Raw genomic sequence first — 27,169 nt, 5'->3', positions numbered from 1 at the left:
CTAGCATTCAGGAGCATGCTGAATATATTTTGTAGAAACTAGTCTAGCTCAGTTGCTAGAGCATGAGACTCAGGGTGGTGGGTTTGAGCCCCATGTTGGGCAAAAGATTCCTGCATAGCAGGGGGTTAGACTAGATGATCCTTGTGGTCCCTTCCAATTCTGCAATTCTATGATTCTGTACAAATATAGTCATCATGGCTGGTAGCCATTATTATCCTTAGTCTCCATGAAGTTGTCTAATTCCTTAAATTGGTGGCCATCGCCACATCTTGCAACAACAGATTCCGGTGGGGGGTGGGGACTTCTGTTGGTTCAAGGAAAAATATAGGTACATAAAGGAGAATTCCTGGATGCCAAGAGAAAACCCCAGCAGAGATTTGAAGTCAATATTATGCAGCACATGTGAAGCATGGAAAGATAGGCTGATAGACCTTTAAAATAGGCTCTTTAAAGTGAGTTCCAAAGTTTTCCTCTTCCCCAGCATATAAAAAGACTGCACGTTTGATAAGTTAAAAATGGTTTACTTCCAAACTCTCAAAAGGCCAGGTTCATGTGCTTTTCCATACGGCATTCAGAAAAAGTTACATAGGCAGTAATGCTTGGCTTAGTTACATTGGTGAAAGTTTCTAAATTATTGGAATAGGAACTCGAGTGTGGCTTGTGAGAGCCATGTAGTCTGAGCTGGAGCAACCAGCTCAAACCTCTTCACATATCGAGCTTCTCATGTAGACTGGGGAAACAATAAGTTTGATTACCCATTTCCTCCCAAGGTAAGGGAAGTGGGCATAGCTAAGTCTGGCAGGACAGCTTATTTTATGATATTAACTCCTTCATGCATTAATTAGACTTAAGCATGTTGGTAACATAAGGCTGGTTATTCCAAAGCTTTTCCCTTTCCACTTTCTCCACACATGGGTGGGTGTTTGTTTTTTGTTTGTTTTTTGTTTTGCATTTCTTTGATGTCCACCCCACTTATGTATTTCCACCCACCCACCCTAAAAGTCCCAGACTTAGCAACCTTTCCTCTTAGGGGTCCTTTTCTAGCCTCTTAAGAGTTATGATGACCCTTTTCTGCAACTAGAATTATTCTCTGGTCACATTTTAGATTTGTATAAAGGCATTGCAAATATTGTCAATTTTTTATTCCTTTCCTAATGATCCCTATCATGGAATCCAGCTTTTTCACAGCTGCTGCATTCTGGGTCGATGTTTTCATTGAGCTATCCACCACGAACCCAGTGATCTTTGGCACAGTTTTTTTTTTAAATGACCTTCACCCAAGGTTGGGGAGGGCTGAGTTCTTGAAGCGTTTAGCCTGCTACAAAACTTTTGCTAGCCAGCTGTTTGGAAGCAGTACTAAATCTGCATAACTAACAAGTGTGACAAATTTCTTCCTGGTGAGATGTTAGAAATGACAGCAAAGTGACAACTGAACATGACAGCAACGTTGGAAATTATATCATGCTTGGTCTCACAAACAGATTTTTTTATGTGGGGGCATGGGCTGGAAAGACCCTTTCTTAAATTCTGTTCCAGATTATAACACTCTGCTCTGGTCTGGCCAGGTGAGACCCTGCAGAAGGCTGGACCAGGTCAGTCAGAGTTAGATCAACCAGGAGCAGAGTGTTAACTGCCCACATTAAGGGTTGCCAAGCTTTTGGGGTCCTGGGCACTTCTGCAAATGACAGACACAAACCCTCCAAGAGAAGGCTTCGTTTAAACCCCACTTCAGCATGGAGGGGGCAGTGGGGTTTAAGATGGGTGTCAGGGAATGTATCTGTTGACTGCATGTGCACCTATAGGTGCTGCATTGATGAGCCATGAAGTACATTGTAAAGAAAAATAACAATGGGGTCCCTTTTGTTGGCTTTCTCATTCCTGGGCCTAAACATCTGCATTTCCCTGCTTGCTAGCACTATTCTCCCTAATTGCCCCCCATATATGTTAGGACTAGAAAATTCTGTACAAATGAAGCCCAAGATCCAATCAGCTCTTAAACAAATACATTAAAAGTGCCCTAGGCACAACAGATTTGTAAGAATATCGGGCCTTGGAATCGTCCGTTTTAATATATTTTATAAAATCTCACAGCTTGTCACAGTGCCCAGGAAACTTCCACTGACTTTGAATGCCTTTAAATCAGGCCACCTATAAATACTTTATTCGCGGCCATGAACCCAATTACCCTCAGGTTCTCAGTTCCCCTTAGTGCAGCTGTGGCAAAGAAATTTATTAACTTGTAACTTTTATTTTAAGGGTCGTACGTTGTAGGGGGTGTTGTAGCGTTCAGCTTGGATGCGAGAAACCCAGATTCATACTCCTGTCACCCACAATGTACATGGTGTGGCCCTGGAAATCAAGCAAAACAAAGCTACCCCATGGGCCTGAGGTCAGGAGAAAATGAAAAAAGCTGGCCCCTCTTCTTTGTTTGCTGCCGATGGCAGCCATTTTGTGCTGGCACTCCCGGCACTACCAGCAAGATATGAGTACCAGCAACTCACTTTTCTTACCAAAAAATAAAGAACAATAAAGAAGTATTAACAAGTCCTTTAATGCACTGAGATGTACTGTAGAAATTACTAGCAAAAATCTACCTGAATTCTGATGTTTGGTTTTTTCACTTGCTTTCCCAAAAGAGTGTCTAAATAAGTAGTTCATTTTCCATTTTGATAAAAATTCTTGTTCAGGCAAGGAGGTAGAAGGATTGTGCCTCCTGAAAATGCATGTAAGGGGAATATTGTGTGCTCTAAATGTTACATAGGAACAGTAGTGGTTAGCAGTGAGGTTGGGTTGGGCTGATGTGTCTTCCCAATACCAGAATATCTGCTGGTTACCAAGAGGAAGAGGGTGGAAGTGGAGGGGAGGTCGGTGGGGTGTGGGGGCAACACCGGGAACGTTGGCGTGGGTGCACCACTGTAATTAAACTGCCCCACACTGTGCCTCCCTTCCCTACCACTCTCCCTCTCAGTAACCAGCTGTGACTCCAGCCCTGGGAAACCAAGTACAGTGGTACCTCGGGTTAAGAACTTAATTTGTTCTGGAGGTCCCTTCTTAACCTGAAACTGTTCTTAACCTGAGGCACCACTTTAGCTAATGGGGCCTCCCGCTGCTGTCGCTCCGTTGCCACCTCACAATTTCTGTTCTCATCCTGAAGCAAAGTTCTTAACCCGAGGTACTATTTCTGAGTTAGCGGAGTCTGTAACCAGAAGTGTCTGTAACCCTAGGTACCACTGTAAGCAGCAAGCCTCACTCCGTCCCACTGACTGCTACTACAAAGCATCCTTCCAGATCAGACCAAAGGCCCACCTTAGGGCCAGTGGGAGGAACATGGGGGAGATGGACCAGACTTCTGATTATTTCTTCTCGGGTGACGCCCACTTGGAAGATGCTCTGATGCAGCAGGCCTTGAAAATGGGACCTGAGGCGATATTCAAAGCAGCAGCACTATGCATCTGTCAAGGAGAGATTTACAAGGGGAGCAGTGTCATTTGTCACTTTGGGCTAAAAAGCAGTCTATAAATAATCTCCACCATACCATACCAACCTTGCGCTCACTGTGTCTGCAGTTCGTGGCTTGCGTTGCAGTCCTGAAGTGCATGGAGAGCATGCTAAGCTCCTTCAAGTCTGACCCAAGCAGCCCCAGCTGTGAGATCCAAATGTTGCATGAGCGTAAAGAGCCATTAAGATATGGTTACCAGATGCCCCTGCTTCTCAGGGACAGTCCCCGGATTTACAAATCTGTCCCCGGACAAAATCCATCCCTGGTATGTCCCTGGATTTCATTTAATGTCCCTGGATTTATATTGTAAGTGTTGTAGATTTATTAGTAGGGAATGAATGCTGCGTCACTGGTTCAACGGCACACGACATATCACATGGGGACTTCAGGCGAAGCAAAATGGTGGGTGCCACAGCAGCGAGCAGCTCCTGAAACCAGCCATAGCCAACTGTGCTACCAGGCTGGCTCTGGGCTGCTGAGACTGCCATTGGCACCACTGCTGAAGGGAAACTGGGGACACCAGTTCAACTGGGGGAACCGCAGACACCCTCCCCCTGCAACCTAAATCGAGCTGGGAGCGAGAGCACCTGGCCACCCAGCCAACTGCCCAGTGGCACTCAGGGGCCAGGAAAACCCTGGAGCCGATGCAGGGAGAAGGAGTAGAGGAGAAGGAGAAGGAAGAGAGAGAAAGAGGAAGGAGAAAAAAGAGGGGAGCCCTGACCTTGCCGAGCTGAGGAGGAGAGGTAGGAGAACACTGGGAGGGCAAGGACATGTGGCTGAGCCCAGGCCCGACCTGAGTCTACTCCACGGCGGCTAGCGCTCCAAGAAAGCAGGCCAGGGCCCAGAGGAAGGCCTCTGTGACAGAGGAGACCACTGAAGAGAAGATATCACTTCTTTATTTTTTTTAAAAAACAACTTTTTTTAATAACTTTTTCTCTCTCTCTTTTTTTGAAAAAGTGTCCCCGAATTCTTTGAAAAAAATCTAGTAACCTTACATTAAGAGCCCTGTGGGTCAGAACAAAGGGCTATCAGATCCAGCATTCTGTTCTCACAGTGCCCAGCCAGATGCCTTTGTGAAGCTTGCAAGCAGCGCATGGGTTCAACGTCTCTCTCACTATTCATGTTCCTCAGTGCTTGGTATTCAGAGACACATTGCAATGCCTGTCTCCTGTTCATGATTCCCTGCAACTGAGCCTGGAGGCAATATAGCCATCACGATGAGTAACCATGGATAGTCTTATCTTCCATGGATTTCCACAAACATGGACATTTTACAGATTGGGAAGTAGGCAATGCTAGAAATTCTTAGAGATGTTTTTGGTGGGAACTTTTTACAATTCTATGATTCTATGTAAACCGAGGTGGTCAGGCTTTCCAAAGAAACAGTTCCCTCCTATACACTCCATGATGGAACCATCAATGAACCATCAATGCTCCCTAGATGTTTAAAAGGAGGCCAGAATTGAATTATTGCTGGACTTATTTAACCTAGATCAAAGAATCCCTAATGAGGGAGGGGCACATCAATTCTCAAGAAGTTGGAGAGTGGATGAGGGCATGATATAATGAATTAACCAGTGGTAATCATGAAATTGAGATGGAAGCCATAAATCTTTGAAAGAATTCTTGAGTCATGGAAATTATTTTAAGCATTTTTCCCTACCTTCTAGGATGTTCCTACAGGAAGCAGAAATGATTAGACTCCAGCTCCAAATATATGCACTGTTGGTTTTATAATGTGCTGTTACCATCTCCACCCATGGCAAATGGCCCATAGAACATAAAAGGGGGATTTATGGTGTATCTTTTCAGCATTCACATAGGGCAGATGGAAAAATAATCTGAGCTGTGCAGTTTAAAGCAGCTCTGCCAAATATTTCTTAGCAGAGCTTGATTATAATCTTTTCCCCAAGACTTTCCCCCCCAACAAATATATTACTGAGCATCGATCTGGCTTCTGCAAGACTTATTTAAGAATAACAGCATGGATTTCTAGATTTATATGTAAACTAGATGTACATTTAATATTACTTCATTCACCCTGTGAGGTCCCGCCCCCTTTAAAATAATAATAGTAATAATGTCTGAGCATCTATCAAGGCTGGTTGTTTTTAAGCACTGAATTATAGCATTAGGTGCTTAGTATGGTATCACTATTTCTGCTTCTACTGCTGCTATTGTGATGATCTAGGCTACTCTGAAATATCCAGATGAATTTCTTAACTCAAGTGGAATATCAGGAAGAAACTACCTGTGAAGCTAAATGCTATCACCTGTAGTTGAGTGCGTGTTTTGAAAATGATAAATATCAGGTAAGGGTGGGATAAGGTCCATAGCATGTTACATGTGGTGGGTTTTAACCCTTTCCTACATAAGTGGCATATATATATATATAATGCCCTTCAGATGCTCTTAGCTCAAGGCAGGCAAACTTCCATTAGTGCTAACTGGAGCTTCCCTCTTTGGGATATTTTCTTCTCAGTGGATAGAAAAGGGTTGAACTCCACTGCATCCATTTGATGGTCCTGATCCGCCCACTTCTTCCCCCTTTCAATTTCAGTGGAGGGTGGTTCACACTGCCCCAGTAAGCTGAGTTTGCCTTCAGCCAGCCCACAACTGTCTTCCTTCCTACAGTACTTAGAACCAGACCAAGGGTGTGATGGCCCTGCCTGACAGCTTCCCCCTCATCAGTCTCAGTGTTGTCCTTGTAGAGCTCAGCAGAGTGGGGGAGGATGGGGACAAAACTGTAAGTACTTGCCTGTAGTGCCCCCTGCTGTTGGGCTCCTTGCCTTCTGCCATATCAGTCCCAATGGGCCCCACTCACCACTGTTCATTTTGGAAACCTTGCACATGACTACAAATGATGCACCGTGCGCAGTTCTCTCCTTATAAGGAATGCGGCTGTGTAAAACAAAGGCTATTTTTTTTTTAGAAATTTTTATTGGTTTTTCACCTTTTATAGAGACAAATACACACAAAAAAGACAAAAGACAAAAACATGTATAATTTCCGAAAATCCTACTTTCCTAACCTTGTTCCCTGACTTCCCCCCACCCCCCTTCATGCATCCCAATTCCCAAAATTGTGTCAGCAAATTGGCATTTCTCTTCTTGATCATCTTAAAATTGCCTCTTTTATTAAAAAAAAATAATAATTTTTTTTTCTAAGTTGGACTTAAGTTCTCTTCCATTGATTTCCCAATTTGTCTTAAATAAAAGTCATATTAACTAAACCCAAAGGTCTTGAGTGTTTTTACAATTCTATTCTTCCCTCCCTCCCATCCCCGGTTTCATCCCTTCCCAATACATGTCCAAAGTCTCAGCTCTTAGCCTGGGTTCCTCACGTCCAAGGCTTTCAAGTCTCTTTCAGTCCCAGAGGACTAAAACAAAGGCTATTAGTCCTCTGGCTCCCAAAGTCAGGTTGGCAATTGCTGGTTACCTACTTGGGCCCAGGTGTGTTTCCTGTTCCTTGTTCTTCTGAGTACATAAAATGAAGCGCTCCTGAGTCCAGTACTTTTTTGTATTTATTTCATGGCCTTGTAACATGGCCTTATGTTTATCTTTGTCAATTACCTCACATAAAATGAAGCCTACCATTCCACATGTTGATAGTTTCCCCCCTAAATGTAGAAAATGAGGCCTACAATTATTTAGTTGATTGTTGTATTTTTATTACCACTGGGGAGACAGTGCCATTGCCCTCTGGATATTATTATTATTATTATTATTATTATTATTATTATTATTATTATTATGGCACTAAAATGTGTTGGATCACCTTTGATTCAATAAAAACCAAATAGGGATAAAACTAACACAAAACCTGGCACCAGTTTGGAGTCAATGTTGGGTTTGGGGCTACACCTATGGCTCCCTGTTTGTCAGTTACTCAGTTTGGGGGGTGACACAAAACGTGAGGTTTGTGGCACAAAACTAGCACAAAATTTTGGCAACAGTCTGGAGTCTTATCAAACAAGATTGGACTTTTGGGCATTTGCTGCATCAATAACTTGGGGGGCAGCACAAAACACGGGGTTCAATACACAAAACTAGCACAAAACTTTGGCATCTGTTTGGAGGGAATTCAGAATTTCAGGATCACAGGTTAATGAAGTTGTGTTAGATCTGGTGTTGCTGTCTCATTGTGTAGCAGTAGTACAGTGGTGCCTCGCAAGACGAACAGAATCCGTTCTGTGATTCTCTTCGTCTAGCGGTTTTTTTCGTCTTGCGAAGCAAGCCCATTGAAGGATTGGCGGATTAGCGCTATTAGTGGCTTTTAGAGGCTTTTAGCGGCTTATCTGCTGATCGGATCAGCTGATAAGCGGCTTAGCGCTATTAGCGGCTTTTAGCTGCTTTTAGCGGCTTATCTGCTGATCGGATCAGCTGATAAGTGGCTTAGCGGCTTAGAAAAGGGGGGGGAACCAGCAGGAACTCGCAAGACATTGTCGTCTTGCGAAGCAAGCCCATAGGAGATTCGTTTTGCGAAGCACCTCCAAAACAGAAAACTCTTTCATCTAGCGAGTTTTCTGTCTTGCGAGGCATTCGTCTTGCGGGGCACCACTGTAGTTAAAAGGGTTGTTCAGATCTCACTTGGATTGCCTATTTTTCTTCAGTTTGTCCTGAAAGTCACCCTAAGCACCCTTTTTGATGTCTCAGTAATAGGCAACCATTAATGCAGGTGAGCCAACTCACAGCTGATTAAGCGTTGCCCTCTCTTGATCACGGGGCTGCAACATTGCCTTTGTCCCTGGCTGGGAGGAGACGCGTGCGTCTAATAGTTTCTGCCATTCTCTGTTAGAATTTCTGCCAGTTTTAAAGAACCAAAACCAACAGCATGCATGCATTTGGGTCTAAAGGGTTTTTGATGATTTGAGAAGTTGATTTAGGCTTTGGCAGCCTGCTCACATTGGCACCAGCTGCCTCTCTGATTCCCCCTCTCCTTTTTGACCTCTATTGGGTTGTTGTTTTTTAATGTGAAAGGAAGGGTTGGCTGCGAACAGAGATAACAAAACCCACATTGTTTTCCTGACTCTTTGGCTAACATTGGTACGCATTAGGGAAATCACTAAATCTCCATGCCCTTTGCTGCGAGATTAAGATAGTGGTTGTTCTTTGCCTCTCAAGGGTAGGGGAAGGGTGAATCTATTACAATTTTCAAAATGCCTTTACCACAGTGCATAGAATTTGCATATATAAATGCATGCTGCTGATCATTTCCCCTTAATTTTGTTGCTTTGAGGGTTTCCTTTTTTTAAAAAAAAAGTATGAAATTTCCCAACTCATTCTTCCTCTTATTTTCCTTTTTCAGAAAATTACTTGCTTTTTTCAAAATCTTCCTCTGCTGCCTGCCACCCAAACCAAAGCAACAGAGTAGGAGATAGTATAAATAATGGGGCCCTCTATTATGCTGGCTATCCAACATGCTAGAATGGAGCTAAGCAAGAAGGATGTGGTGCTTTTAGTCCCCTAAATCAGGCTTCCTCAACCTCGGCCCTCCAGATGTTTTTGGCCTACAACTACCATGATCTCTAGCTAGCAGGACCAGTGGTCAGGGATGATGGGAGTCGTAGTCTCAAAACATCTGGAGGGCCAAGGTTGAGGAAGCCTGCTTTCAATGTTGTTGAACTTCATCTCCTATCACTGACCACTTGCCACACTGACTGGGGTTGATGGGAACTGTAGTTCAACAACCTCTGGAGGGCCACAGGATCCTCACCCTTGCAATAAAGGGTTCTCCAAGGTGGAGGGATGAGGTACTATGTAAGTGGATTCTAAACTATTTCCCATAAAACTAAAGTCTCATTGTGACATCAGCGCAGCTCAGTGAATGGCAGACAGGTGGTCCAAAGCCCCTGCTTGCTGGTCCTTGTACAGCAGATCTGAACCACCAATGGTTAAAATCACCAAATCTCTTATTATTGCAATTCGGTTTGTCCCATGCTGCCTTGCTCTCCTAGTTACTTACGCAAATATATCTTTGCATCTGCAACAAGCAAGCTTACAGCTGCCCCTATGGCTACTGAACCTAATTGCTAATTAACTAGATTCACCTTATATCGTGTTTGGATGCGTTTGTTGCTCATGGCCTCTGCTTAACCGTTCCTTTTTTCTTTTGCTGTTTGCAGGAGCTGGTGGGGAGCAACCCTCCACAAAGGAACTGGAAAGGAATTGCAATTGCGTTACTTGTTATTCTGGTTATCTGCTCCTTGATTGTCACTTCAGTTATCTTGCTGACACCAGGTATTTATATAACCTTTAGTTTTAGTTGCTGCTGTTGTTGTAATTTCAGTGTCTTTGGAAATGCATTTTAAAAAGGCAGGGGCCTGATTAAACTGAACTTGACGGATAGATCAATCAGATGGAGAAAATCTCTCCCCCGCTCTTTTAATCTTGAAAGCAGGGGTGTGCTTCGCTGTGTTTTTTAATGATACCGAACGTGGAACAGTGATGCAGTTAGGTAATTTTAGACTAGGATTTAATGGTCTTACTGGGCAGGAGGGCCCTCTAGATGGTAAGAAAGAGCTGCTGTGTCTAGGGGCTTTCTTGCTCAATTATTTCTCTAAGAGAACGTATTATGCACTGCCCAGAAGAAAGGCAGCTACCCAACAGCTACATGGCAGAGAGAAATTCAAGGGATGAAGTTTTCTCCTTGAGTTGCTGTCTCTCAAGCAGATGTTAGTTGAGGAACCTCAAACCCAGGGATCAAATGCAACCTTCTGCACCTCTCTGCCAGCTTGTTGGGGCATTACGCACACCCTTACCCTTTCCCAAGACCACATCTCTCATGAGTCCTCCTTGAGTATTTTTGCCTGGTTGGAATGTGTCCTTCAACTCTGATAATGCCTCTTTCTTGCCTGAATGGAAGCTAGAGAGAGGTGGGCGGGTGGGTGGGTGTGTACAAACAAGCATACTATACGAAGGTAAAATGCACATTCATTCTCTGCCAACTTTTGATGTTGACTCTGCCAACCGCTGGCATGCGGCCTCCATAAGGTTGCCAAGAACATAATGTGGCCCTCAGGTTGACAGTTGTCCCTCACCCCTAGGTTGGAGGCATAGGTGCCTTGTCAGGAAAAGAAAGAGTGGCGCCCTTATCAGACTTCAGCTGCATTGATAAATTAAATTAACTCATTCAGCTCAAGTAAGTCCCTAGGAAAGATGTTCTTCCCTGGAAAGTTAACTGGAAAAGGCAAGAAGGTTAGGCTGGGTGATCCCATGAGACAGTTTTCTGCTGTACATAAGAGAAAGGCTGTGGAGATAACCATTTGCCAACAAATAATTTTCTTTAATGCTAAGATCAAAAGCAGAACAAGGCAGAAAAATAGAGATTTCATGGGAGAAGGGGAAGAGAATATTCCTTGTTCTAACACTCAAGGAGTGGGGGGAAAGGAAGGGGAAACAGAATGAAGAACTATCTAATCTTATGACATGTCTTTAGAATTGTCCCATTCAAAAGTAATGTCTGCTCTAAGTAGAAAAACATTCCAGGCAGGGAACCTGTGGCACTTCAGATGTTAGCCCCAGACCTGAGAACTGTGGCCCATTAACATCTGCAGGGCTACAGGTTTCACTTTCCTGAAGTTGGGTTGTAACCCTCAACATTGTTCTCTGGCACTGTCAGCTGTAGCAAACGAGCTGAGAGATTTGAACTGAGGTCTCCTTGCCTCACAGGCACAATCTTAGACATGCTGCCCTTTTATTTCAATCTCATGAAGTTATGGCATCACGCTGTTCATCGGGGTCCCTTCCAACTCTGCAATTCTGTGATTCTATCCCACTCTCCCAAGCATTTCTGCACTGGCACGCTAAGTCTTAGGACTAAACCATTATCATGTTGCAAGTGGTGGTTTGTGTGCCTGTTACCGAAATAATGCATGCTTCATGGCTAGATCTTAAGTGGCTGAAGTACCTTGGGACCAGTGAAGTAAAAAGCCATTTTCTCCTCCATTAATTGGCTCAATGGAGTCTGTTTATGGCATCTCTAAACAGGGATGTGTTTAGCCTGCATAACAAGTTAGCACTAAACAATGGGAAAGATGTTTAGTGCTGCAAGGCTTCTCTGATGTGCTTAGATATAAACACCCTGATTCTAAATGCATTGGCTTGGAATCTGTCCCATTGGTTCCAATTTAGAGCTGTGTGCAAATGTCCTCTCGAAATTTTACACTCTATTTTAGTACAGAGAACTCGTGGATGGGGGAACCATTTTGCTAAATAGGGTTTGAGTAATTCTCCAACGTTTTTCTCAATGTTGTGCTCGCGTGATTTGCAACGGCAAGAGCATAGCTGCTCTGCCCCAACTTAGGCCTCTCCCCGCCCCCCATTCATTAAATACGGTTTGCAAAAGATAACGTAATATAAAAACATTAAAATATATTGAAAAGATACATTAAAAAACTGTTGACACCATGATCACCATTTTCCATCTTTGACAGTGCTCTAGACCTGGCATTGTCCTAGAACATTGTGGAGCGAAAATGGTCCCTGTTTTCTTTAAAAAAGTGGTAAATATCTGGAGAAAATTCTGTAAAGTTGCAGTCTTATTTGTTGGGGGAGGAAAACAATTCTCATAAATTTTCTTAGGAAAAAAATGTCTTTCGAGAAATTTGAGCTTAGTTTTAATTTTAATGAAGCTCCCAGGCAAGAAAATGTCAGTATTAGGGTGTGTACAGTGGCGGACTTGAGTAATATTTTGGGTTTTCTTGGGTTTTATTCTGTGAACCTCCCTCAGACTCCCGGCTATAGGGCAGTAAATAATAATAATAATAATAATAATAATAATAATAATAATAATAATAGGCCCTCTGGGAGGCCAACATCTGATGCCTCATGCTGCCAAAGCCGGGGAAGAGGTGCAAGGCTCTGCCAGGGTCCTAGAGCCCTCCCAACTCCTTCCCAAAGAACTAACTAGGCTTGGGAAGGAGGCAAGAGAACTCTAGGATGCCTCGCATCTCCTTCCCCAAACCCAGCTTCTTGCTTACCAGGCTTTGAGAAGGTGCCCTCCTCAGCTCAGCCTCCTGCCCATGCACACTGCTCACACAGCCCTAAATCCACCCCTTGTGTGTAGATAGTGCACTGAAATCCACAGCTTGGCTAATGCCCATTTTAATTTGGTTAGAAGAGGTGGTGCAATTAGCACTTTTTCATTTAAAAAAAGAGGAAAAATTGAAAGGATGAGAGCAGCAAGAGAGAGAACCAGTATATGCAATTACAAAATTAGAAATGGGTCTCACTTAGCATATATGGGCCCAAAAAAGTAGGTCTCTCTGATGTGGAAATGATACAGGAGCCAGGGGTCCTGTGCAGGAACTGGTTATCTGCTAGAGGGTCCTGTGCAGCTGGAGAAAACATTTAAATTGGTTCAAGGAACCTGTGGCTACCCAGATGTCAGCCCCAGCCACAAATGAGCAGGGCCAGTGCTCAGGAATTATGCCAGTTGTAGTCTATGTAGACTATCTGTGAATTATTTCACAGGATCCCCATGGAGGCCAGTCATCAGAATTGGCACTCAGCCAGAAAGGGATGCTGAATCCATGTTATTAGGCCACTGAAGTATTATCCTAGGGTTAAAAAGGTAAAGGTAAAGGGACCCCTGACCATTAGGTCCAGTCGTGACCGACTCTGGGGTTGCGGCGCTCATCTCGCTTTATTGGCCAAGGGAGCCGGTGTACAGCTTCTGGGTCATGTGGCCTGCATGACTAAGCCGCTTCTGGCGAACCAGAGCAGCACACAGAAACGCCGTTTACCTTCCCGCTGGAATACCAGGAAGGAATACCTTCCCCTATTTATCTACTTGCACTTGCGTGCTTTTGAACTGCTAGGTTGGCAGGAGCAGGGACCGAGCAACGGGAGCTCACCCCGTCACGGGGATTCGAACCTCCGACCTTCTGATTGGCAAGTCCTAGGCTCTGTGGTTTAACCCACAGCGCCACCCGCGTCCCGTATCCTAGGGTTACCATATTTCAAAAAGTGAAAATCCAGACAGAAAAGTTGTTGAGTTGTTGTTGTTGGTTCTTTTAGTTTGCCCAAAGTTGTTAAGCAAAGAAATTGGACATTTTTGAGGTATTTTTGAAGAACATTGGCAAAAACGACACTACCGACATCAGTTGCCATACATCCAGATTTTCCTAGACATTTAGCCGATTTCCACCCGGGCACTGCTTTCAATTGCAGTCCAGGAAATGGACTTGGGATGGGGAGTAATTCTTTTTGTTGTTGTTCATTAGAAATCTACAGTGACATCACTGGCCTATTGCGTAAATATGCTATGCGACCACAAGAGGGAAATCATCAGAGTTTGTGCTGGACGAATTATTAAGTAGTGGCAAACAAACTAGAAGCTTCAGGGATTAATCAGGGAGTGTAAACTGTACTGAGGTCATCCTCCCTACCATCTTGCTGTGACAGCATCTGTACACTTCAGAATTCTGGGCACGTAATTTGTGGTTTGACAGTCAAAGTGTTAATTGATTTTTCTCTCTCTCTTCTGTTGACCTGTCCTTAATGAATGTGAACATTCATTAGAAATCATTTGGTAGAAATCATGCGTGGTGCCGTTTTTTGCTTTCAAAAATGAGTCCCTGTGCAATAAAAATGCAGGAATTCAAAATATAAAGTTGCATGGTGTTAACATAAAAAAGGATAATTGCCATGGCTGTAGCTAATGTATATTTAATCAGAAAACATGCATCCGGGGGAGGAAAATTGTAATGCTATCACATTATGAGATAAAACCTGAACTACCCCTTGAAGCATTTGCCCAAAATAAAACTGATTATTAATATTTATAACTCATTGCATCCCTGTTCATAAGTGCAATCGGCTGCACGGCTGATGTTTGAAATGAATGGGGGCCTTTCCACCATATGGCAACAACCTCAAAGAAACCTCTGGCTCTTCAACACTTCATTTGTTCAGTGTGGCTTCTTGAGCTACTTAAAAGCCCCTGAGCCACAGTTTAATGCAACCCTCTCTCCTAAGATGGAGTATCCCATACCAGAGGCTACCTTGGTGTTCACTTGTCTGAAATCTATTTGGAGTAGGATATCCTTCCCCAACCTGTTTTGGATCACAACTCCCATCAGCCTCTCTGGCTGGGGCAGATGATACTGGTTGCATCAAACATCTGGAAGACAGCAAGCTGAAGAAGGCTAGTTCAGGATAACTTTTCCAAGATGGTTTCCAAGAATGAATTATTGCTACTATGATTTATGGTTTAAAACCTGCTGGATAGCCCAGTTGGTTGGAGCGTGATGCTGATAACACCAAGGTTGCAGGTTAGATCCCTGTAAGGGACAGCTGCATATTTCTGCATTGTAGGAAGGTGGACGAGATGTTTCTCAGAGTCTTTTCCAACGCCATGATTCTACTTTATAAATTCTTTTTCCACCCCACACTAAATACGTGGGCAGCTGCATCTGGGGACAGGAGAGACATGGGGCACGATACTCGCACTGTTTCCACTATTGCTTCACATGCAGTCTACTGTGCTGGATCAGTGCAAGAGGAGCTTTCGCTTCCATGCACACTTAGGCCATTTCCAACTTGAACTGGACCACAATCCACAGGACCAACTTTTACTCTGGCGTAGAAGTCTACCATGCTTCTCATGCACATATTCCCAAATATCGGTCAGTTCAAAATGAAAAGAGATAACTGGTCTCATTTGCTGAATGTGCAGATAAAATTGCAAATTAGCAGTAATGGATGGGCATTTTTCTTCTTTTCCCCCTTCTGGGTGTTTTACAGTCGAAGATAATAGCCAGTCTCAAAAGAAGAAGATTACAGTGGAAGATCTGTTCAGCGAAGATTTCAAAATTCATGACCCAGAGGCTAAATGGATAAGTGGTGAGTCTTATAACCATATATGAAAATAACTTCTGTTACCTCTTGCTCCACTTCTGTTTCAAATACCTTTCCCGCCACCCCTTTTGTTTCACTTCCCTGCTATCTGAGCAAGGTTTCACAAAGTGACTCATCTGAATAGCTGGCAGATCAGAGCAGGGAGAGGGGGATATATTATTGTCATGCCATAGAAAACAGGAGCTATTTGTAATTCTCGCAGGATTTTTAATTTTTTTTTAAAAAAATAAAACTTACCGGAAACACGTAGGAAGATGATAGCAAGATGAGAGAAGGTTTTTTTTAAAAAGGTAAGGGACCTTGAGATGCCTGGGAAGGAGGCAGTTGCCGCTACACTGATATTGTGCTGTGTGCAATGTTGCAATATTTGCTGCTCTTCTTCCCGGTTTAGGAGGTGGATTTAGTTCCTTTAGGAACTGGCAACTGCTCTCCAAGATCTGAAGATGCTGTTCCCATGACTTTTCAACTGAAGATGGCAGGAACAGGACCTGGGAACTTCTGGTCTGTCACTGAGCTATGCCCTCTCTCGCTATTTATTATTGTAGATATTAATATTGCACAGTTTTTGAAGAATAAAAACTGACTCCTTTTAGAAGAAATTTACCAGACCCATAAAAATATTATTCAAAGTTTTACTTGCACAACTTTCTTCAGAACATCAACTTTACATCAAGAATATCCATTGTGCTGCCTAGCACAGGCTTGGCATCTTGCAAAATATGAAATAATCCAAATAGACCTATAAGCAAAGGTCTCTCTCTAACAGCATCCATTTCACCTGGAGCTGTTTTCTTTGGGAGCTTCATTTACATCTTCACTCTAGGCAGTCTTGAGACAAAAGACACAAAGGCTTCTCCCTTCAAAATGGAGATTTGCAACCAAATACCTTTGTCACCTCACTCACATGTTAGCTAGCAGGAAACAACAATAGTTTGTTTTTGTTTTTTCTATTTTTATTTTAATGGATTTCTTCCGTAAGTTGAAAAAATACTCCCGCTTTTCACGCACTGGTTTCATACAGAGAAGGATTATACAAGATGCAAAGCTTCTCGAGTGATTCTCGTACTCATGCATTTCTGTATATTCAAAAGGCACATGGAGTCCGAGTTGATATCACTCAGCAAAGCCTCCATTTCTGTGACTTCTTAGCAGGAAACAACAACAGTTAATTATCATCTAGTTAACACTCAGAGAGAGCTCTTCTTGCTTTTCTAAAGTTTCAGTGGAATCTACTGTTTGAGGGGAATTAGCAGACATGGAGAACCAACCTGAGACTGTTAGATTGGGAAGATGCTTTGCTTGGGAGGCTGCAGATTCAGGGGACCTGACGTACCATAACTTGGCTGACCCCCCACCCACAACTCCAGACCGTCCCATCACCCCTGTGAACAGGGGCAGTCGTGCCTCCTGGCAGATACCCAGATTGGCATCATCAGGCCTCCCATTCCTGAGTCCTACAAGTGAGGCAGAAGCTCTGTCCACATGTGCTTTGTTGGCACTCCAGGAAGAGCAGCTATAAACCACTCAGTTGACTAACTGGAAAAGCTTGCAAATATCAGATAGGCTTAGGATTTAAATATGTAATGTGTTAAATCAACATGTTGAAATGCCAAATGGGAAAGCAAGAAAGATGTTAAGTGACTAAGTTAGTTTTATGAGAATATAGGTTTTGGAAAACCGTTAAAATGATATACACTGAAATTCAACCAAGGGGATACAAGGAAGTCGCTTAACAATGTTAATAAGTTTAGTTTTAACAAGATTAGGATTTATGTTTGTTTGTTTATTTGTTTGTTTGTGTGTTTAAAAATTTTTGTGGGAAACTAATAAATTTTTTTGGGAAGAAATATATAAACCACTCGGTCTTTCAGTGGGGAAATCTGAGCCACAAAGCAGTGGTGATGGAAATGAACCTTCTCTTTCTTTCTTTCTTTCTCTCTCTCTCTCTCTCTCTCTCTCTCTCTCTCTCTGCAAAGAGAAAAGCACCTGGGGTGAGGGCAGACAATTTAAAGAGAAAGCAATACAGTCTACAGGAATAGGTCCTCAAATCCCACCTGTCCTTTCTCTTCATTTCACTGCATTCTAATGTGGGTCCCTTTGATTAAGAAATGGTGGGGAAAGTTACACATGGCTATGGCTCTTGTGTCTGGCTGGAGAGAATGGAGTCGTGTGTATGGCGGGTTTAGCAGAATGGGATTCATTGACTGAGTTTTCGTTCAGGTTGAAAAGACCAAAGGTTGGTCAAGCACTGAAAAAGATCTATAGCGAACTGTCACTGGGAAAGCCATTATATAAATGTCAAGCAGGTTTTTGAACTGAATAGCTTGGCCTTTCACTGTTGCTGCTTTATATTATGACGTGTCAAATTCTGACTTCAGTTACTTTTGGCACAAAAGCTCAGAGGGTCTCTGTGGCATAGCACAGCATTCTTTCCCATTTATGACGGCTGTATTACAGGGATGGGCGTCTTCCAGAAAAATATTAAAATGCCATCCTTTTCATCAGAGGTCACCGGAACAATTTTGCAGCCTTAATTAGTTATTGCATCACTCCTGTGGGACAGGCAAGTTTTATTATTGCACTCATTTTACAGCTGGGTAAACAACAAAAACAGAGTGATGAATCTTTAAGGTCATCAGCAAGACAGCAGATGAGGTGGGAATACAATATGGTGCACCAGACATAAGCTGGTACACTGCCCTGTCTCCAGCAGGCTTCAGCTCCTTGCTAACAGCATTTTCCAGTCTCTTGGATTCATCTTGCAGGCTCTCCAGAGAAACAGTTATGTGGTAGCCTAACGTAGCAGAAAACAATGTTGGAGACTGTGCAGGAAAAAATATGTGCATTTGTGCATGAATTAAAACCATTTTATTTGCAAATGCAAGGAAACAATTTGAAATGGCATCGTTTCAAAGGATTTGAAATGGTCCTTGGCAGAGGTTATATCAAAAAAATCCCCTGAGAAGATGTTTGAAACTTTACAAAACCAGAGCATTAAAGCTTGCAAAGACCCCTTCATGGGTCACCATCCACCAAGTGTCAGAAGACCAAGAAGTGCTGGGGCATCCGGTGGTTATTATCTCAATGGCAAAGTACAAATGGCAAAAGACGAGTGACTTGGGGCTCAGCTAGATTGGTAAAGAAAAAGTGTTTTATATGCATTGTGTATGCAATATAACACTGTGACACCAGATGGCGCTGTGGAGGCCTGGATTTCCCTACCGGATTTCCCTGAATCCGCGTTTAACTGAATCGCTTCTTTGACACGTCTAGATTCAGCCTTGGAGGAAGACTGGGATAAAATGCAACAAAGAAAATTATTTATACAGATGTTTCATTTGCCCTTCCTACCTCCCTTCCAAAGCCCCTAGAAATAAAAAGGGAAAGCAAACTATTACAATTTTAGTGTTCTCCGTGCTCCCCACCCAGCCACCCCCTGGCAAGATTATTCTATGTCTAGTCATATCACTAGGCTTTAAGGATGTGGCTTAACTCTCTTCCACATGATCAACCCCTAGAAGACTTACAGTAACAAACAAGCAAACTGACTACAGCAATTCAGTAATGAGCTGCAAGTAATTGCTTTTTTTATTTATGCAGATTGCTTTTCTGCCCAATCCCAAGAGCCTTTGGGATAGTCCATTCACAAGAGCTGTTGTGACATAGGCTAAGCTTTGAGATGGCGGTTTGATGAGGATGAGTAATAATTTTAATCTGGGCGTCTATGTCCAAAGATAACATCCCAGGCATTAAACAAGCTCTCTCTGTCTTTTTAGTGCATTGCTTACTAATGAAATTATGAAGAAGACCATGGGGGCTCTTTTGCAGATTAATGTGGAGCTTAATGGACCAGAAGCCTCTTCTTCTCTTGCTGTTAATCAGTTCCCAACATGATATAACACATTATATTGTGTGACCAAGAACCTGAACCCAGGATGGGAGGCGCTATAGCTCAGCACTCGAGCACATCTTTGCATGCACAAAGGCCCAGGTTCAATTCCTGTCATCTCTAGTTTGAAGTGTATCTAATAGCACTTGTTAGGAAAGACCCTTTGCCTGGGATCTTAGAGTGACAAGCCAGTCAAATGGGATTGTATCCAGTGCAGCACTAAGTTGAAGTTACTTAGCAGTATACTCGTTCCGCTGGCGAAAAATTTTGCACCGGCAGAACAGTCATGCTCAAGAGAATGCATTAGTCGGTTCCTGGTAGCTCTGTTGTGCAACGGATTGTTGCGTTGGATTCCTCTGTTGTTCAACATTATAACTCACCCATCCGCTAGTGCAAGAACTATCTGACATAGAACACTGAATGAAGGTCATGGTAGACAACAGTAGCCTAGACTTTATTCTAGTCTGACCTAGTATAAGGCAACTTCTTTCTTCATACGATGTCACTATGAGGCTATACAATTAAAAGCAGGTTTGATTCTTAATTAGTGGGTCACTGGGGTCAGGGACAGGTTTATTTGACAAATATGGAGTGTGTCCTCACCGGTGGGTGTGGTGGGTGGGTGGGGGAGTCCCATCAGTTATTCCACAATAAATGAGGTTATTTATTTTCCATTTCTTTATGTAAGTGCCCTCAGACTGACAGCATGCATTGTGAATTTATTGCACTCGACTGATAAAGCCACGGAGGCTTCTCAAATGATGCTCAGAGGCGTGGGCAGGCCATGAATTATTTATGGCTTACTCTGCATAATACTTAAGAGCTTTTATAGAATGCACAAATACTTTCAGGATTTCAAAAAAAGAAAAAAAAGAAAAAGAAAAAGGGAGCCCAAATTAAAGTGGCACACAGACAGCTTGTTTTTCATTGGGGATGTCACTCCATGATGAAATACGGACTTTATATGTAGGCCGGAATTCAGTTCTCTGTGTCTTCTAGTTAGCAAATAATACTTGTTGACATGCTTTGTTTATTTAGCGAATGTAGATCTTCCTTCTGTCATGAAACTCAACGCATTGCTTGTGGGACTACCGAACAGTTTCCCAAGCTGGAACTGACCAGGCGCAGGCCAGTTTAGCTTTAGCAAGTTGGTTGTGCCATTCATCTTTTAATAGGAGTTGAGACAGAACTGCATTAGCCTTTGTGTTGGGTGGGAGAGATTCAGAGATTTGGAGGTAGTTTCTGGTTAAGCTGCTGTTTGCAACACTTCAAGCTGTACCTGGGCAAAGCTCCCAACAGTGCAACAGACCAATGTACTGCTGTTTCGGGCAGTTCTTGGATACAGCCTGTGACATCTTTATCAACAAGCAGCATACTTTTCTTCCCCCCATGGGAGGGGAATGTTTGTATGACTGATGCAGAAAGCATTGGAACTCTCAGTTGACAGGTTCACAGAATTGTAAAGTTCAAAAGGATTGTCAAGTTCAACTTTTCCCTTCTTTTTCTCTACCCTATCAAGCATGGCAGAGCCATCCATACATTACTTTCCCACAGATTGACTTAGATCTGTGGTTCCCCCACCCAGGGGATCTGTGGCACCATTCACATAACAAAAACTACCATAGTCAACATTTTCAAAAGTAAGGGGTGCATGGTTTGGCTTTTGCAAAACAGGAGGTCCACAGTACTTAGCTAGTTGGGAACCCCTAACCTAAATTATGAGGACGCGGGTGGCGCTGTGGGTTAAACCACAGAGCCTAGGACTTGCCGATCAGAAGGTCAGTGGTTCAAATCCCCGCGACAGGGTGAGCTCCCATTGCTCTGTCCCTGCTCCTGCCAACCTAGTAGTTCGAAAGCATGCCAAAAGTGCAAGTAGATAAATAGGTACCGCTCCAGCGGGAAAGTAAACGGCGTTTCCGCGCGCTGCTCTGGTTTCACCAGAAGCAGCTTAGTCATGCTAGCCACATGACCTGGAAAAACTGTCTGCGGACAAACGCTGGCTCCCTTGGCCTGTAAAGCGAGATGAGCGTCGCAACCCCAGACTTGTCTGCAACTGGACTTAACTGTCAGGGGTCCTTTACCTTTTTTTCCACCTAAATAATGCATTTTACATACTGTGCCATAAGCAGTGTGTGAACAACAATGTGAAATGTACCTAGGCACCTGCTACACACAATTAATTCCAGGTGATTTGAGAAAATAAAGACTTCCACAGGGGGAAGGGGGGACCTGTCTGAACTATCTAGCAATTTGTTTTGGGGGCAGGGGAACTCAGTGATAAGTTGACCCAAATAAAATTTCTTCCTGATCCTAACTAACTCAGTTGAACCCCTCCAAAGGATGCAAAGCTGAAAAATGAATTGGTGCCCTACATTTAGAACCCAGAAGTGCGCTGTGTTACTTGAACTTGCCTTGTCTTAACATAACATCCTTTGTGGGTCAAAAATCTCCTGTTTCTAACAAGCCCATGCTTTTAGTAGTTGTTTTCGCTGCCAGCAGGGAAAGCAACTCAGGAATTCAACCTAGCTATACCTTTACAGTTAGCCCTTTTTTCCAATGTGGACTGGCAGAGATCAGTGCAACCCGGTGGGGCTTATGGGTGCTGGATGAGTGGAATAAGCACTCCTAAAAATCCTCAATGTAAAAATGCTTTAAGAGGGTCCTTCCTGGGGATTTTGTCTTTATTATAGACTTAACACTTGTTGCTGTCATCATGGGGACCTATTTACAAATCTCCCCGGTACATAGAGATCACTGCAGCAATTCACAGGTGCCCTGGCCAAGTTTGTGCAGCTTTTATAAAGTTAGTCTCATAATCCAGAATTTCTGTAGCAGGCCTGTTTTGAGAGTCCTGCTAAACATTGTGCCAATTGTTAATGGTGATGCTGTGTATCATCATTAATCCAACCTTTGCATTGGGTCTGAGATTTAGCCGATTGTCATGCGTTGCCACTATGGCTTCCCAGTGGCCAGTTCCTATGTTGCCTCAGTATGGAAGCATACTAATTATGTTGTCCATACTCAGACCAATGTCAGCAGCTGGACAGAGAGAAGAGATGAGGGAGATCACATTATCCCCAATAGGATTGTAGCTTCCATACATTAATTGAGACAACGTGCACACCCTTTTCCAGAAACTATCACACAGTCTCAGTGACTTATGAATTGGGCCATATCTTCCTTGTGTGTTCCAAAACACTTTAGTTGAAAACGTTTAATGCTTAAAAATAGCCGCAGCATAGATCACTTTTGAGTGAGCAGAGTGCAGCCAAAGGGCAAGGGTGGTGAAGTGAAGGTCAGTTTTGAAAGGCCAGGTGAATGTGGTCACTGACAAGGGAGGTTTTATAGCAGAGGGATATTAACTGGTAGCAAAGTCATTAGCAGAAAAAGATGTGACCTTACAAAGAGGAAAGCAGGTGGATGCACAGAAGTTGGTGAGCTGGGTCATGAGGTTCGAAATTTGATAGGACAGAACTCCTCAGCTGGCTTCTTTGTTTAGTGCCTGTTGAGTTTGACAACAGTTCATGCCTGAGGTTTGCCAAGTTAACACCATGGAGATTCATTGTGTTTTGGCTTAAGGTTGGATGATATGAAAGTTCGTTGGGTTGTACTGGTGTTGGTGTACAAACCCCTATGCAGCTTGCAACTAAAAGATTGCCACACCCGCTACATACTTCACCATTTACTGCATTCTGCAGGATAAGGCACCCAGCAGCAAAACCATTCTGCACAATGTTGAAATCGGGCCTTTAGTTCGGTAGGACCTGCCCTTTTGAACTCCCTCCCGTTGCATTTCAAAACGACATTTTGTCACCTGCGAAATATGTTCCTCTTTCAACAAGTCTTCTAAATTATTTATTTCCAGTTGGTATCTGTCCTAAATCTGAGCTGATTTTATGTACATGTTGTTGTTGTTTTAAACCAGGCATAGGCCCTCCAGATGTTTTGGGACTACAACTCCCATCATCCCTAGCTAACAGGACCAGTGGTCAGCGATGATGGGAATTGCAGTCTCAAAACATCTGGAGGGCCAAGTTTGCCTATGTCTGTTTTAAACCATTTATATATCTATAGTTGTGGTTGTTTCTAATCCCTTTTACATGTGATCTTCATCGGTTTTTATATACGCAACTGTTTTACATGTCACATTGTAAATAGCTTTAAGATGCCTTGTGGGAAGTGACTCACAAATTAAACAAATAAATAATCTGTGCCTGCATGTCACATAAGACAGTAATGAACCTCCAGTCTAACTCCCCACTCCTCAAACCATCCCCGCAAGCCTCTTTATGCAATTTATTCCTCATTATCCAAATAGCATCCTGATTGAAATGGTCCCTCCATTAAAAATTATATGACAGATACACTGTCCATCAGAAGCCTTGTTTATTTCAGCAACAGCAGGTCCTCTTGCAGGATGCTACATGTGTTTCTTCACAGCGTGATGGAACACAACCTTAGATTGATTCCTTTCCGTGCCATGCTCCTCCTGAGATTAAACAGAGCAGCTATAAGCTTTATAGCAATCAGCTTCATACAAAGGACTTGCTTTCCCTTTCATCTTTTGATACCAAGAAGTTAAGAGTCCTTGTTTCTTTTCCCTGTAGTGGCACCTAAGCTGTGATAGCACCATCAAGTAAAAAAGAAAGAAAGAAATGAATTAGTAGAGATGGGTCCATTAGAGTGAATGTTGGTGATGTTTGGAAATCAGATGGTAGTTCACCACACTTCTACCAGTGTGATGTATCAGCAGAGTATTTGGAGCCCCAGCAGAGTCTTCAGAGATTTCCTGCTCCCAGCAGAACAACTTCTTATAGAAGTTAAGGGAAAAACTCCTCTCCCACAAGTAACAAAGTGTTTATTGTCTCTAGACACAAGACAAAGCGAAACACTACTATCTACAGTTCTTCTGGTCTTAGAAGTAAATATACATATGCACAGAGAGGTCCACTAACACTATCAACATGCTAGCTGACGCTGCTGTGTAAAACCCACAGCTACTTTCGGAGTCAGTCCCTGAAAACAAACAGGACAGGACAATACATAATAAAAGCAATGTCCTAGAGACTGTTACACCTGTCTCTGCATTCCTGAACCAATGGGAGGGTGAAACGCTCAGCAAGTCACATTATTATTATTTATTAAATTTATATACCATCCTTCATCCGAAGACCTCAGGGCAGTTCACAAGATAAAAGCACAAAGTAAATAGCCGGTGTGGTGTAGTGGTTAAGAGTGGTAGACTCGTAATCTGGTGAACCGGGTTCGCTTCCCCGCTCCTCCACATGCAGCTGCTGGGTGACCTTGGGCTAGTCGCACTTCTCTGAAGTCTCTCAGCCTCACTCACCTCACAGAGTGTTTGTTGTGGGGGAGGAAGGGAAAGGAGAATGTTAGCCTTAGGGTTAAAGTGGGATCTCAAATCCAAACTCTTCTTCTTAAAACAAAACCAAGACATAACCCGCCATCCCACAAGCATATTTAAAAGGCCATAGAATATTAATCAGCCAAAGGCCTGGTTGAAGAGGAAAGTTTTCTCCTGGTGCATATAATAAAGTAGCCAGGCAAGCCTTCCTGGGGAGAGCATTCCACAAACAGGGAACACCTGCCGAAAAGACCTGTTCTCATGTTGCCACTTTCCAGACCTCATGTGGAGGAGGCGCACAAAGAAGGGCCTCAGAGGATGACTGTGGAGTCCGAGTTGGTTTGTACGCTTGGTCTTGCTGGTGTTGCTGTGGTAACCCAGTGCATGCGGACGTGGGGGATGTGCTGACTCAAGACCTGAGACCACGTGCTGTGTAATTTATTTTTTAAAAAAATTATTGGTTTTTCAAAATTTTTATACAAACAAACAAACAAACAAACATAAACATAAACATACATATAAACACTACACACAAATAACACGTATAATTTTAAAACCTTATTTTCTTAACCACTTTCCCAGACTTCCCCCACCTCCCCTTCTTGCATCCCCATTCCCAAGTTTAGCCCAGCGAGTTCTTTATGTCCAGATTAATCCCTTATTAATATTTTACTTAAATCCTCTTAATTAGCCAATTTCAAACTTCTAGATTTCATTAGTACTCAACATTAACCCTTTTTTCTAAGGTCGATCCACATTCCCTTTCACGAAATTCCCAATTATTAAAATTATTACAAAAAATCTTAACAAATAAAAACATATAGTTGTAACCCTTTGGATTCTAAAATACTTTTCCCCCCCCTCCCCCGGTTTCGATCCCCAAAAATTGTCCTTCAATCTAACAGTTCTCAGCCTGGGTCTATCACATCCGAGGCCTTTAAATCTCTCTCAGTCCCTTTCACACATGCTGTGTAATTTAGTCCATTGTTCGCATCACACCAACATAGGGCACTGCCCCATCAATGTCACTCTGCCCTCAGTCAGCCGCTGCTTTCTCAGAGCCAGTCCAAGGGATGGCACTGCCTGTCAGCTTCCTCCTCCTCCTCCTCCTCCTCCTCCTCAGCCTCATTGTTGCCTTTGTAGAACTCAGCAGGGAAGAGGACCAGAATTAGTTGACTCTGCCTATCAATGGCTCTGGCTCCACCTACTGTTGGCCTCCATGCCTTTCCCACTAGCTGCCTCAATTTGCATGAGCCACCACTTTTTAGAATATTGGTGAGGCTGGGATCTGTATACAGTTTATTTCGGAGTTGGAGGAAAAGATTCAGTACATTCTCTAGATCTGCCATCCCAGGCTTGCACAAGTTTTGCTTATCTTTCAACCCTTCGCCACGAAGCCATGTTTTTCAAACTCTGTCCCTCACCTTTGTGTGGTCTTCAGACCTGCTGAAGAGTCCCCATTATGGGGTGGGAGCCTTGATGACACAGCATCACATTTGATTATAGTGATACGATCATTTCTTTGTGTCAGACAAGATGGAATTGTTGCCATTGCTCTGTGCTTTCAAAGGGAGGCTCTTTTTATAAAGGATGACAGTGGGAGTGGAAAGAGTGTTTGATGTAGACACTTGAAAGATGTAGCTCACACACATCTTCTATCTGCTACAGAAACACAAACTGAGCCTTGGAGTTCAACAAAGGGAATCAAGTTTTTATTTCTTCTTAAGCCTCACTTTTTTCCTAGCTTGCTTTGTGTGTGTGTACATATCTGAAATAAACTATAACTTCTGTCAGCTCCAGCAAAAGTACACTATACAGAACAGCAATCTATAGTGTGTGTGTGTGTGTGTGTGTGTGTGTGTGTACACACTGTACCATGTATGCCTCACCTGCACCTAATTGCTTCCATTTTCCTGCTGTGAATTTTAAAGATGGATAGGGAAGCTTCCTGGCAGATTTTGTGAGTCTTAGCAAAAGGCTTGCTAACCTTGAAATTATTTGGATGTTTTGCACAAGCAGGAGTCTCAAGATTTGCCCTGAAATGTTATTGCATGCAAAACCTAGTCACCAGAATGCTGGACTAGGTGGCCATTAGCCTGATCTGGAAAACTCTTTTTTTGCAGAATAGTTACTTTATTCCTCATCTGGTTTCCTATACTCTTCTGATGCCTTTCTTCCCCCGAACATCAAACATTCCTTATTTCCCTCATCTTTCTCAAGCTTCTTTGACTCCACTGGAAGAAGTTCATTCTCTGGAAAACCCTCAAAATCCATCCCCTCAAAGCTGTGGTATCTGTTGACCTTTTGTTCCCCTGCAGGAAACCTTGATTGGTTCTACTTGACCTTTCCTCTCCTATTACTCCTGTTTCCCTTTCCTCTCTCCCTCCCCTTCTGTGCTTCTTTTTCAGATTGCAAACCTGCAGATAAGGCAGGGATTATTATTTTTAACCACCTAGTAATGTTTAGGCACTCAATAAGGAATAAACATTATTAATGATACCATTACTCCTACTTTATGATAGGTCTGTGCATTTTAAGCACCTGCAATAATTGCATTC

General features: G+C 43.0%; 1 protein-coding gene across 6 annotated transcripts in view; it reads left to right on the top strand.

The window, feature by feature from the left end:
* Positions 1 to 27,169, top strand: part of DPP6 (dipeptidyl peptidase like 6) — a 506,040-nt gene that overhangs the window by 338,888 nt on the left and 139,983 nt on the right. For all 6 annotated transcript variants that reach the window (XM_082192256.1, XM_082192258.1, XM_082192255.1 and 3 more), the window contains exons 2-3: positions 9,624 to 9,738; positions 15,247 to 15,345. In XM_082192256.1, coding sequence (XP_082048382.1) covers positions 9,624 to 9,738; positions 15,247 to 15,345 — 214 coding nt within the window. The remainder of the gene's footprint in view (positions 1 to 9,623; positions 9,739 to 15,246; positions 15,346 to 27,169) is intronic.

The sequence above is a fragment of the Podarcis vaucheri genome (genome assembly GCF_965113315.1).
Source record: "Podarcis vaucheri genome assembly, chromosome: 12".
NCBI lineage: Eukaryota > Metazoa > Chordata > Lepidosauria > Squamata > Lacertidae > Podarcis > Podarcis vaucheri.
Note: the sequence above shows the minus strand (reverse complement) of the source record. Positions and strands in the feature narration are given on the sequence as shown.